Source organism: Epinephelus fuscoguttatus, linkage group LG12 (genome assembly GCF_011397635.1).
Source record: "Epinephelus fuscoguttatus linkage group LG12, E.fuscoguttatus.final_Chr_v1".
Lineage (NCBI taxonomy): Eukaryota > Metazoa > Chordata > Actinopteri > Perciformes > Serranidae > Epinephelus > Epinephelus fuscoguttatus.
The window spans coordinates 17,713,630-17,727,666 of record NC_064763.1 but is presented as its reverse complement, the minus strand read 5'-3'; the positions used below and the strand labels follow the sequence as shown (position 1 = coordinate 17,727,666).

The 14,037-nt window shown below is 41.9% G+C and overlaps 1 protein-coding gene across 1 annotated transcript; it reads left to right on the top strand.

Annotated features, from left to right (window-relative positions):
• The first annotated feature begins 6,801 nt into the window (after positions 1 to 6,801).
• On the top strand, positions 6,802 to 12,138 carry LOC125898929 (glucose-dependent insulinotropic receptor). Its single transcript, XM_049592998.1, has 3 exons — positions 6,802 to 6,949; positions 7,071 to 7,683; positions 9,180 to 12,138. The coding sequence occupies exons 2-3, from the start codon at positions 7,116 to 7,118 to the stop codon at positions 9,863 to 9,865; spliced, it is 1,254 nt and encodes a 417-aa protein (XP_049448955.1). The 5' UTR covers positions 6,802 to 6,949; positions 7,071 to 7,115; the 3' UTR covers positions 9,866 to 12,138.
• Positions 12,139 to 14,037: the final 1,899 nt, after the last annotated feature.

Here is a 14,037-nt window from a genome sequence, read left to right as displayed (position 1 = left end):
CTTCATGGGAATGTGGATCTCTCCGTGTGGGACTCATACTGCGCTGGTGTTAGATTTGACCTGATCTCAACCCTTAAAAGTCTTGATCTCGTCTCAATATACTCTCGTCACCGGTTTCACTCATACAATAGTCGTTAAGGGCATTGTAGCAACAACAAGGTCATGGAATTTGACATGTCTCTTGCTGTATTACCCCTGTAGAGCTCTTTCACCTCCACAAAGAAGTAAATACTTGTTTTATACAACTGCGCCACATATTTGCAAAGTACAAGCCAAGTGTTGACGTGGCATATGCGTACTTAAGTAGATTAAGGGTCTAACTTGGACAAGATAGGGCCCGGTGGTATTTCCGCAGGTCTCAGGTCTGTAAGAGGACAATAAACTCTGATCACATGGTGTTTCATGGGAAATGACATTGCTACTCTTTTCAACGGCTGCACCTTAATTAGTGGAGCATCCTACTCTCTGTGTTTGGGTCTTTTTGTATTGGATCTTAGGTCCCTTTCTGAAACCAGTTTCCTTTAAGATCTTTGCAGGTTGGCTTTAGGTAGGTGTTCTTAAATTCTGGACCTCTAATAAGTTTGCTATAACTTCACTAACACCACAGCTGCTACTGCCTGCTACAAAACAGCTCCAGTGAAAACTTTTTGCCGTGCTCTGTGGTGGTTGTAAACGGAGGGAAGAAGATTTTCACCATCACACACTACAACAATGATGCCAGCTCGCCCAGGAATTTCAACCTGTGACCTCCTGGTTATCAGCCTGTTTCTTTAAGCTTCAATGTTCTGCTCTTGTAGGACACAGCACAGCAGCCAAGCTCGCAATGAACCCTCAAAATGCATTTAAGAGATGACCATCCTTTTCATCTCACACAGCAGATACTCACAATAGTAATCCACATCAGTAAAAAAATAAACATTTTTAGACTGGCCTACTCTTTGTCTCCTCATCTTAAATATAGTCAAAGGATTGCAGCAGTGAACACAGCACAGCAATTGGAGTCCAGTGCAGAGAAAACTGAGCTGGTGGAAACTTCACAGTCTGAGAATGGAGTCACTCCATTCCTCTTCCTCTGTTTCTTCTTCTTTTCAGTTGGTAATGCGCTTCCAGAGAGCATGCTTGATAACAGCCAGACTGGCCACAGTGGCAGGACAGGTCCGGAGTTGTTGGTTTAAAAGGCTGTTGATCAGAGGGTGGTGCGCAGCAGTCGAATGACACGCTGGTAAAGCTGCTGCACGACTGACACCATATTCCTGAGAGAAGTTAAGAAGAGTGAAGAATGGGCAGAGAAGAGGATAGAGAGAGAAAGAATAATGGGAATAAAGAAGAAGAATTAAAACAGCAGAGAGGGAAAAGGAGAGAGAAAGGCTATGCCGAAAAGCCATTCAAGTGAGCCAGCATGCACAATACAAGGTCCTGGAACTCCTTTAAGGAATAGTTCACCCTGAACAATATACAGTGTACATAGTACTCACCTCCCTGGGCTCTCTCTATGATCCCAGAAATGGTCCAAGAAAGGAGAGCAGAGCACCAAAGAAATGAAAGCATATCAGTGCAAACAGACTTTGATGGAGGACGAATGAAAGACAACAGAAAAGATTTTAAAACGTGCAGCATTAACCCTACTGCTAACTGTTGCCAAAGGCTCATAGTTGCCTCTGATTCAAGTTCATGTTTATGTAGCTAATGTTAGCTATAACCTTGAGTGACTGGCCGCTATTGACCAATCAGTGCAGTGTTCACAGCTCCACCTTTTAGTACCAGATCTGTGTGCTAGGTACCCCAACAGAGGGGGGACCAAAAATGGGGACAGTACGGATGGTTCCATTGGTACCATCCACAACTTTTCACAATGGAAACAGAAAAAAAGTGTACTGAACTGAACCGTACTGTACTGCCTGGTGGAAACGGGGCTTTTGAGATCGGTTCAGTTATAACTTTTAATAGAGCATGTGAGACAATTTGAAGGGACACAAGGGCAAAAAGTTTGGATTAACAGCTTCTATGCATTCATAGCATTTTAAATGTACTGATGTCTACATAATAAACAGATGTAAAGAGACTCACCGAGCTCCGAGAGAGAAGCAGTTGTTGCGGTTTGGGTGGAGGCAGAAGAGCGAGGCCACGCAGTAAACACAGCACAACAACATGGACAGCAGCCGTCTCTTTAAAGACATCTTCAGTCTGATAGAAACACAGATGCAAACCACTCTGACAGTCATCTATGAGGAACACTTTCTGTGTGTACATTGGTGGCCGGTACGCACAGACAAAGCAGAAAGGAACAACGCACTCTCTTGAACTCAAGAACTTCAAGATCCTGAGATCTCATTAGTACACAAACTTATTATGAAACTCTTGCTCTTCACAGTCTATGAGTTTGTAAGATTTGTTCACACTACTGCCTTTTAAAAGATCTGGGAGTAGAGTCTCAGATCTAAATTAAACGTAGACTGAGGGAGTCCTGAGAGAGTTTCAGTGTCCTCAGAAAAGTTCCAAGCACTATAACAAAGTGCAGTTTTCCAGCTTGTCAATTATGTTAAGCTATTTCTCTAACCCTTAATAAACCAGGAAGTCTTTTGAGATACCCTATCTCTTTAACAAAAGGCCAAAATGACAGTGTGGAGTGCAGTTAACAAACATTCACATTAACATAGCGCACTGACATGGGACCCGTGTGAATGCCTGGTATTAATGTATTGTTTCAAATTGACATTTGTCTCATACATTATTCCAGAATGCATAGTGCAAAACTGCAGACTTCAGTCATGAATCACCATGATCTGGGTTATGAAACTTGAATCCGATTGTAAGCACATCACCAGAGTCCTTTTATGAAAAAACACATTAAAAGTTTGTAGAGCTATCCCCCATGTGAAATAAGAGATCTATAAAACCATTTTTGTTCTTGTCAGTTTGTCACAAAACAGACCCAAGACCCAAGACTTCGGATATACCTCAAACTCAGCTGCAGGCCACAGTGACATGTGACAACAATGGGAGACAAAAGCCAAAACCCTGCTCCACACATCACCCTGAAATCATCACTCACACATCGTCATGATCATCACCTTAACAATCCTCTCGAGAAGAACTCTCTCCTGACAGACTGATCTTCCAGAACTCCTCACTTTTGAATAAAAATACCCTTTGAGGCTTCTTCGAAACAGATCCCAGGCCCAGGTGGAGTTACAAGAACTGGTCACAGCAGTTGGAGGATGGCGTTGGCAGAGGTGTAAACAGGATCCCGGCTCCCTGGGTGCTGCTGGGCACTGGGCACAATTACTGCTGACCCACGCTTTGTTTTGAAAGGTCCTGAAAGGTCTAGCAGGGGTGAATAACATTCCTACATTGTGTGTCTGTTGGAGCTATTTTGGTTTGTTGGGAGGGAGAGGGGGGGCAGAGGTATTAAAAAGAGGATCTTTCCTCTCAGGTTGCTCTGGACTCATATTGAACCCGGTGAAACTCTGTTCTGCTGCTCCAGGCTGGCTGGAGCTGTTAGGGATTGAGGATGTCTTTGTGTGACTGAATGGGAAGCTGGGTTAATGAATCAAAATCTTCTACCAAGACTGAAAGTCTACAGCCATGTTAGCAACTCAGTGAGGGGGTACGCAAAATAAATGTTACATGAGCAGTGTGTGGAATTTAGTGGCATCTAGTGGTGAGGATTGCAGATTGCAACCAACTGACACTTCTACCATGTGCCGAACATGAACCCTTGGTTAGGATTCCTTTAGTACTGATCGTTAAGGAGGTTTTTACCAGGAACAGAATTATCCCCAGAGGCCTCCTCCTCTCCAAAACAAACATGCCAGATGATTTAAACCAGTAAAAACTCAAAATAAAGTAGTTACGTTACACATCAGTGTTTCTCCAATGCTGTCTGGCTCACTGCAGACGGGCCACTAGCCCAACACCTGCTAATGTGTGCTTACCTTTTTTCTCTGATAACTTCAGATCCAGGTGTTCAGGAGGTTTTTACCAAGAGCCCAATTACCTGCAGAGGTCTCTTACACTCCAAAACAAATGGACCTTCTAGTTTAAACTGGTAAAAACACTAAATAAAGCAGTTTCATGTTAAAAATCTGTGTTTTTCCAATGCTGTTCGGCTCGTCTTGCAGAGGCTGCAAATGGTAGCCAACATGACACATCACCCTATCTAAAGCCAGTGTTTGGTATGTCCATTTTGAGCTTCTGTAGAGTCCATAGACAAGGACCTGCTCCATATGTAGATATAAAAAGCACATTTGAAGATAACAAAACACAACAATTCTTAATTTCAGGTGTTTATAAAGAAAACATATTTAATGTATTATATTCCATTTCTGTTAATATATTGCCCTAAACCCCCACACACAAGTCCTTCAAATAGTGATATCATCTTGTAAACATGGTCACAGTGATAACTGAAATAAGGAGTGGGCGTACTCTTTTTACGCTTTATTTAATACCGTTCAACACTTGTGGCATACATCTCGACCTCTGTACTTCTCTTTCAGCATATCCCTCCACCACACAGCACCTGCATCTATCCAGTGCACACAATCTCACAGTGACACATAGTGGTCAGGAAGTGTAACAAGTTAACAACAGTTATAAATCATGTCTGTAAACACAACAATAATGAAAACCCAGTTCACCATATTTTGTGTGTGCAACTACAACATGTAAGATGCATACAATTCCATCTGTGCATAAAAAAATAGGCTAAAAAAAAAGGAAATGAAGCTGTTATGCGGTTATGTGTGATGAGTTTGAAGCGAGAATGTGTTGAATGCAGGGACGTCTCAGTAAAAAAAACAACCACTTTTTTGTGAAATAATCCCTTGTGGGAACACAGCAATGACTCACTAAATCATAACTGGTTTTGTTGTTTGTTGGTCTTTAACAGTGGTCTGCAGATTTGCAGGCTCTCGCCCTACTGTAGGTGACACACCATCCACCATCCCCTCCACCTTAGTCAGTTCAAATATTACATCACTTTAGAAATGCTGATATGATACATATAAAATTTGCAAATGTAACTTATCTTAGGTTTGCAGAAATGTACAATGCCAACATTTTGTTCTGGCAACCAGATTAAAGTGTGTGCAGCGAGAAAGCGTCATTAGCCAAATCTATTTGCGTGTGAATCTTAGTGGAAAATGGTCCCACCACGCCAGATGTCTCTCCTGAGGGCCTCTGGGGCCAGAGCGGGACAGCAGCCAGCAGGGTTAGAGTTTAACTAAACCCATTTAGCCCTGTACAGTACACAGACACAGTCTTAGCTGCTTGTGTCTTATATTACTGTATAGATTTTGATAAACTTGTGTGAAGATTTACTGTTTTTTTCCTTTTAATAATTGTAATATATAAGTAATAATGTTGAGGTCTGAACTATTGGTTTGACAAAACAAACATTGTGAAGTGTCATTTTGGACTCTGGGTCATTGTAGAGGGATTTCTCACTATTTTTTACTATTTATAGAAACCAAACAATCAAACGATGGAGGAAATAATCAGCAGATTAATCCATAATAAAAATAAGCATTAATCAATAGTTCAAAATGAGCTCCCCCTCAACCAACTAATGCATGAGCAATTATAATTTAATAAGATCATAATATTATAACAGTCCCACTGAATATGTGCAGTAGTGTTTCTCCCACTGGCCCAGCCTGCAAGTTCTCCCTCAACTTATAGACTTTGCATTGTGATGACGTCACAGATTTTTAAATCATTTTTCTTAGCTTGAGTAAAGTTTTAAAAATATAGCCACCATGGCCCAAAAATTCAGAATAGAAAGAATGATTCTTGGGCAGCAGATGTTTTTCACTGCAATACCACGAGTGACCACTGGGAAAAATTGGCTGCGTAGCTGAGCAGGCCTGGTAACAGTACAGTAGCTAAAGGTGCTCTAACTTCCATTTCACAGGGACTTCAAATCCCATCATGCATCAGAGATGACTGTGCTTGATTGATAAGATAATCTTCTTTAATTTGTTTGCTTTAAAGGAGTTAATGGAAACATGTTATTTAAAGGTAGTTTTGCCAGCTTGTACTTTTTGCCAGCAAAGTGACCCGGGTAGAAGTCACCTTATTTGGCTTGGAGGGTGGAGCTGTGGAAGAGCGAGGGGTGGATCTGACTGAGACACTGAGTTAACGCCTCGCAAACAACCTGTCACTCAAAGCTGCCACGCCCTTTATTATGGATAACTTTAAGCCTTAATAAAATTGAAAAAGGTGAGTTATTAAAAAAGCCATCCCCTGTACTGCTGGCATTAATGTTGAAATTGGTTAAAGAGACTAAAATTGTTTTTGTACCATGCTGTGATCATGTTTATTTCAGCTGTAAGGTTGGGATTGACTCACTCTTGGAGCCAGCCTCAAGTGGCCATCAGAGGAACTGCAGTTTTTGAAATTCTCTCTTGGCTTCATTTTTGAGCCATTTAAAGCTGAGTTCATTTATCTATGTTTTTTTATTTATTCCCTAATTATGTAAGGTTTGGGACATCAACCCCTATCAAGCCTTAGTTTAGAAATTCTTCTTGATTAAAAATGATAAATACAGTAATTTATCTTCCTGTTTTCTCGGCAGTGAGCCAGCAGGCAGACAGCTGGGACAAGGGTCAATCCCAGAGAGGCAACAACAGCAACGGATAAGCAGTGGAAGGGTATGTGCTGCTGTGTTTGTGTGTCTATAGACTGTAAGTGTGTGTGTGTGTGTGTGTGTGTGTGTGTGTGTGTGTGTTAGGGGGAGGGACAAGCGAGACCTGATAACGCTGTGAGTGTCTCTGTCCCTCTGCATTAGTTGAAGGCATTTTAAGGACACTGATGAGAACAGAGAGATCGAGCTGGATGTTTTAGCAACAGTTAAACTTTCTTAACTCTACTATGAGACACTGTGGAAACATTACATGATACTGGATGTAACTGGACAATGTTGGCTGATAAGATTCTTCTTCTTGTGGTAATCAAACTTATCTTCTGTGCATTTTTTCTAATGGTTTCTAATGGTCTTCAAATATGGCCATAAAGGATAAAACAAATTTCTGAATGCAACAATGTTATCCCATCTCAACTGCACACAGGCTTTGTGAATTTTACCTTAAAATCATCGGATTCTTGTTATCAACATGTCATATTTGAGTGGACATGTGAATGCTGAGGCCACCATGAGGATGACACCTGACAGCATGGACTCCAGCGAGCCGGGAACCCCAAGCGAGGTGAGGCCTCGGGTGATGGGGGTGATCCTGAGCATCGCCTCCTGCCTCATCATCTCCACCAACCTGCTGGTGGCAGTTGCCCTTCTTAAGCTACTCCTGAAGAAGAGAAGCCAGAGCTGGTGCTTTGTCCTAAACTTGGCACTGGCCGATGCCCTGGTGGGTGTGGCCATCACTGGCTTGGCCACAGAGGACCTCAACAACAACAACATCAGTCAGAGCCAGCTGAGCTACGTTAATTCTGATCCTACCACAAACACAACCCCTCCTGCTCAGGGCAAGACCCGGTGTTTGATGCGGATGGCCTTTGTGACATCACCCTGCACAGCCTCCATCATGTCCATGTTCCTGATCTCACTTGACCGCTACGCAGCCATCAAGATGCCCCTGCGGTACTCCCAGCTGTCTGGGAAGGGGACAGCACTTGGGTCACTGCTGGCTCTGTGGATCAGCTCCCTCACTGTGGGATTCTTGCCAGGTGAGACTTAAAAACAAATTTTTAATGTATTACAGCCCAGTCGCAGAAAAAAATGTTGGCATTGTATATTTCTGCAAATCATGAATATGTTACATCGGTTTCATACGTATCATATTGTTTCTTAAGTGATCTTCAGTGGCTTTTTAGGCACCAAATGTAGGTGTTTTGTAGCAACGTGTTGCTGATTTTCCTGCAGCTTTTTAGGCCCAAAAAGCGGTTGTTTCTTACTGAGACATTGCTGCTTTTCTAGCCAGGATTATGACTCCCAAATGGAGTATTTTACGCCAAAACATGATCCTTTCTTAACCATAACCAAGTGGTTTTTGTGCTCAACGTCATCATGCCTTCACCTCGGCGTTGTTGAAAAGTGTAATGTATCTGTTACATATAAACATGTAAGAGTAACATAGTTGTAGTTTGCAGAAATGTTCAATGCCAACACTAATTCTGATGTATTAGAGTAAAAGAAAATAGTACTGCATACTGCATAAAATAATGTTGTGGCATGCCATATTCAAAAGGTTTTGAGTAATATATCTGTGATTTTTAAGGTTTCTCAGAGAGGATTTACTGGTGCCATGAACAAATTTAAGGCCAGTTCACATTACACGATTTTCACCCCGATTTTGCGCTGCGGACACTATCGTAATCTTTTGAGTGTTCATACCTGGCGACGTGCGTTTCTGTCATCGGGAGTCTCGCCAACTGCGTTACAACCTGTGCGTGCACACCACGAGACTTCTCCACCGAGCCCTCACAGACAGAGCCTCAGATAACGTGGTGACGTCACCAAACTACATTTTTTAACTTGGAGATGGCACATCGTAAAGGCATGGATCACGCTCCCCGTGATCCTGTGGACGCCGCCATTGTTGTTGTTGCTTGCTGGCTCATCAGTGTTGCCAGATCTTGGGAGAGAAACAAGCAACCAGGGCTCCGGAAACAAGCCCAAAAGAAGTGACGAATATATATAGAGAAAGGCGACGTTTAGAGAGCAAGCCCAAATAAGCAACTCCACTTTAGAAACAAGCCCAAAATACCACAACCTGCGACTACCAATATTTGTAAGCGACTTTACAAAAAACAAGCCCAAAGTCATGGCTAATAAGCAGACCTGGTAACCCTGCGGCTTGTCCTCCTCACATTTCTTCCATCCTCCTGCGTGCTGACGTGGGACGTATCCCGCCTCTCATTGGCTGATGCTCTTTGTCAGTCGTGTCAGACTTCTCCAGTTTTCTAGCATGCCAGATATCCAGTCCCAGTCACAGACGAGGGGGCGACTTGCTCGTAGGCTTGTTCACACGAGGACTCATCATGGCAGATCTATCTGCTGACTCACCTCTGACCCAAGGTGGCTCTCAAGATCCTCTGCGACACCAAAATCGCGGTGAAAATCGTGTCATGTGAACTAGGCTTTAGAGTATTTTCTTTATAGTTCAAGAGTGTAAGTAGCAGGAGTGTCATGTGGCAGATAACCCATGTCCTCTTTTCCTCAGTCATGGTGCGGCAGCTGCAGACAGAAGGATACGGCGGCTTCTGCGCCTTTTTCTCCGTCATTCACAAGGTGGGCATGATTGTGTTATTCAGTGCGTGCTTCTTCCCCGTGCTCTCTGTGTTCGTTTACATCTACCTGGACATCCTGAAGATCGCCTGCAGCCACCAGAAGCAGATCTGCCAAGTCAGGCAAGCTGGTTCCAGGACGGCTGACTGCCATGGCCATCAACATTACGAGCATCATCACCAGCAGCTGAGGAGCCACTACTGGAGCCACGTCAAGGCCCTGAGGACAGTGGGGGTGCTTGTGGGCTGCTTCTTGGTCCTCTGGTGCCCGTTCTTTGTGGCGTGCATTGTGCACCTTCTGTGTGAAAGCTGCCAACTCACCAACGTGTTGGAGAATTATCTGTGGCTTTTGGGACTGTCTAACTCGCTGATCAACCCACTGGTGTACGCCTTTTGGCAAAAGGAGGTACGGCTGAAGTTGGCAGCCATGTTTTCTTGCTTTACAGGCAGGTCATTGGCTGCTGGACCACCAGGTGTCACAGAAACATGTGACCCGCAGCCAACTGTGCTGACTCCAGTTGGTGCTTCTCCTGGAGACACCCTCAACCCTTCGCTGCTGCGGCCAATTATCAGCAACGATAAGGTTCACACTGTGCCACGATCTGCCACAACCAGCCTGTGAGAGACACTTGGAAATAGAGGCAACAACAACAACAACAATAAAAAGGTGGTGCTTTTTTTGTTTAATCAATGTGATGTTCTGGAATAGAGGTCTGTACGCCAAAAATAAAAAAATATAAAGTATTAAATATTAAATTTTCAGTGGTAGACTTATTTACTCTTTACTCATTCTACATAATGTATTCAGCAGGGGAGACCAGGGACGGTTGTAACACATGATAGCTGTAACACTTACAATTTCTCCAACCAGGAACAAGCTATGAATCATCTGATTCACTCTGCACATGCTTAGTTTAGTCGTTATTCTTCATGTGAGGAATCAGCACCCTGTGGCAGACAGCCAAGTTTACAAGGAAAACATATATTTTGAGGTAAAATGTCTTGTTTTGTTTTTTTTTTTAACTTCATTTATTTTTGTAAAAGCATTGCTTGCTTTGTAGTTGAATTCATCAAACTTAAGTTATGTTTATTGTGTGTCAATGTAAATATCTTCAATGCAAGTTGTTCCTGCTAATGCGTTGGCTGTAAGAAGAGCTAGTTTGTGGCTTACATTTCACTGCAGGCTATGTTACAGCCAGTTTTGGGTTTACTACTCCAAAAATGTAGTCCAATATATAACTCGTCAGTTGTTACCCTTCTCAAAGTAATGTTATGACTTCACTTTTTACTCCCCGCCAACAGTAATTTGTACACTAATTGTTATATTACCTTTCCGTTACACCCGATAAAATTGGTAATTTGGAGGTGTATCACAAAGGAGGATCAGGAAGTGTAGCTAAAGCTAGATAGCTTGCAAATTATTTTTTACCTCAGGGTCTTGTGTTGCTTATGACCAGTATTTTTTCAGACCTGTGTGAAAGACAGAGAGTCACATGTGGCGATCCGCCACACACCAAGCCATAAGCTTCGGCAGGTTATCCACGATTAACTAGTCCATGATTAAAATCCAGTTGTTGTTTCCACTGCTAAGGAAGGCTCACCTTTGGTGGGGGGTATTTCCTGGAGCTTTCTGTTGTTTTGCTTTTGGTTGTAGTAGATGTTTCACACCAGAGGTTTGAGGCTGTATTTTTCACAGTTGAAAGAGCCTTAGTACCACTAACGTTACCTGGAACAATAATGCTCTTGTTATCTTTCCTTCCGACAAAATTCAAGTAATTGTAATATTTCCAATCGCCGAACGTAAGCGTTTTCATCTTCCAAACTAGCTTACTGCTCTGTGGCATGCATACACAGTGTGATGATTATGAACATGAATCCACTGATCCAACAAAAGTAATGATAAATTAGTTTCACCACCTGTTATTGAAAAAATAACATTATTGCAATCACTGCCCAGTACTGGTCACAGCTAACCCAAACTATGGCATGAATATTAACATTTTACTCCTTGCGTTTGAGACTAAAGTGTGCATTTTTTGTTTGTGTAATGGAGATAATAGCTGCATCATTTTGAACACACTGGTTTAAAAGAGCTCCAAGATACAGACAGAAATGTCACAAATGTTACAGCCATTCCCGGTCTCCCCTAGTAATCTATATGGTGGCAGTAAAGAAATAACAAATATCATAATTCTGGTTTATTACGGCTCGCTTTTTTGCCATGCTAGTGACATGGCTCTGTGTAAGGGTAATACTTGTCTGCTGTTTGAGTGACAGAAGGAAGGAGACTCATAACTACATAAGCATAATGCATTCATTTGAGGAAAAAAAATGTATGTATATTTGCCATGTTTTTTGGAATGAACAAGATTATTATGGCAAGATTATTATCTTAGAATTCTAATAAGTTTTCATGCTTGTTATTGCAAATGAACAGCTGTAATTCGGAAATTATTTTCCCATGAAAACTTTTCTCATAATTCTGAGATAGTAATTTTGATTGTTTTGTTCTCAAGTGAATTCATTACGCTCCCGTACATAACAGTGACAGCACTACTGTGTCATTTAAAGATTTGCTCCACAGTTCCCAGTGAAGCTGGAGGGTCAAAGGCAGCAGGAAGCAGGAACAGAGTTCAGCGGTCCAGTTTCACAGACTTTGACATGAGCTCCTGATAAGTCTGCAAGGGTTCAGGCCCGTCCCACTGTGGAATCAGTGCCTGAGGGGTGCTCACTGACTTTTTGATCCCTTTATGCACACTTACTGCAAGTCTGCTATCCCTCAGAGACTTGTCGAGGACACTGCCTGTGTGCAGCTGGAGGAGAAAACCCAAAAGGCACTTGGCTGTCGTGTTATAAACAGGGATGACTGAAAAAAGTGAAATTCAAAATAAAGGATTTGTGGTAGAATCAGTAGTATGCTTCCTTTGTGTTTGACTTGTTTACTTTTTTGTTGGTAAAAACTGTAACTATGAAAAGAAGAAGTTGACTTTCTTTTTGTTTGCGGCCATTTTTGAAATTAAAATTAGGCTACTTTTATGACAATTTGATTTAGGCTGTGACTGAGACTATTTTTTGTCAGTCCAATCTGGCAACACTGTTCAGGACTCACGTTATTGGCTGCTCACTGATATGGGCCACTGTCTCACTGACAGACAATGCAACAGGAAATTTTTAGAATTGCTGAATTGACAGCTTCCAGGAATTTGGTTGGTTGTGCTCTTTGATTAAAAAGATATCTTACACATCCTAAACAGAGAAAAAACATTTCAAAATTATAAAGTATCCAACACTCATCAAGAACAACTACTTCTAAAAACAGACATACCTAAATCTCCCACCCATAATCTCATAGAGACAAAAACTGTGCAGTCATGTACGGCACATCATTTCATAAAGTTAGAAATTGTTTTGAAGCCTCATCTTTTTTCAATAAGTTACTGTATTTTGTTGTGTTATATCTCCTTTGCTAAGCAAATTGAGGCAGATATAAAGATAACGTGCAGCACTGGTCACGAGACAGACTGGAACCTGCATAAATTGCGTGCGTTAGCCATCAGACCGGCTTGTTTTATCCTGCTTTATAGCATGCATGTGATTTAGTAGCTTTAAAGTGATGGTTCTCAGATAGCAAATGAGAGCACGTTGTGTATCTGAGCAGGTAATGTTTCATAGCTGGATAACTATTCAGTCATGGACACTTCCTCAGCTGCTTAAATCTTGATATAAAAACGTCCACTTAACGTGTCAGCAGTCTGGATCAACAAAGCAGTTATGTCCGGTGATGTCAGGGATTTCCACATGGGGTTAGATAGTTAACAGACTGCCGTGTCTACATGAAGCATAATCAGCTGAACTGGAAATAGAGTTAATGTACCTTCACGTCTTTCGTCATGTGTCTCGTCATGCTGTAACAAGTAGGCTTTTAGTAGTTCCCTGCAGGATAATGCTGCCTGTGGATGTACCTAAAAAAGGCCTGCGGTTGGAACGTATAACTGTGTCTAACCACCTTGGACTAATGCATGAACACTTCCAAGGTGGAAAAAGATATGTTTTTCCATCCCTCGCCAGTTGCCAGAATAAATTTTGGCATTCTGCTTTCTTTGCAAACCATGGATATAGAAATCTATACATTTCATTAGTGAATATGTTGATACTTTACATTTCTTTTTACTGTATGTTGTGACAGTGCTGTGGTTAATGTGGTTTCGTTTTGGCAAAAAAACTATTCAGTTAGACTATTTTGGCTTAAAATACCTGGTTTTGGTCACCACAAACATGACTGGGAATGTCCCGACATCTCATTTAAAATACCTGCTTTGTCGCAACAAACATGGCTGAAAATGTCCTGACGTATTCTTAAAAAATCACCCCTTTTGTTGCCAAAAGCACAGCTGAAAATGTCCCAAGGTCTCGTTAAAAACACCTGCATTCGTCACCACAAACATGGCTGGAATGTCCCGATGTCTCACTAAAAATTACTCACTTTTGACGCCACGGACACAGTTGGAAATGCCTCATTAAAAACACCTGGTTTTGTTGCCACAAACATATCTGGAAATGTCCTGATGTCTCGTTAAGAAATACCCACTTTTGTTGGTCTTGAACAGGAATCTCGGCCTGGGTGTCATGCCAGATGGTTGTAGCAATGTAATCATGTAGATCAAAGAAATAATGTCAGTGAGAAAATCGTTATCATAAATGACAAAAATGATGGCCAGATTTCTTGTTCTTCTATTGTATGTATCTTCTAGGTATTTAGTTGACACTGCAATGTCAAAATGACTTCATGTGATG

What these genes read in the sequence shown, in the direction of transcription:
- LOC125898929 (XM_049592998.1), top strand. Translation starts at nt 7,116, where the DNA reads ATGTCATATTTGAGTGGACATGTGAATGCTGAGGCCACCATGAGGATG. An exon ending in CACTGTGGGATTCTTGCCAG is followed by an intron (nt 7,684 to 9,179) that starts GTGAGACTTAAA and finishes TCTTTTCCTCAG; the next exon opens with TCATGGTGCGGCAGCTGCAG.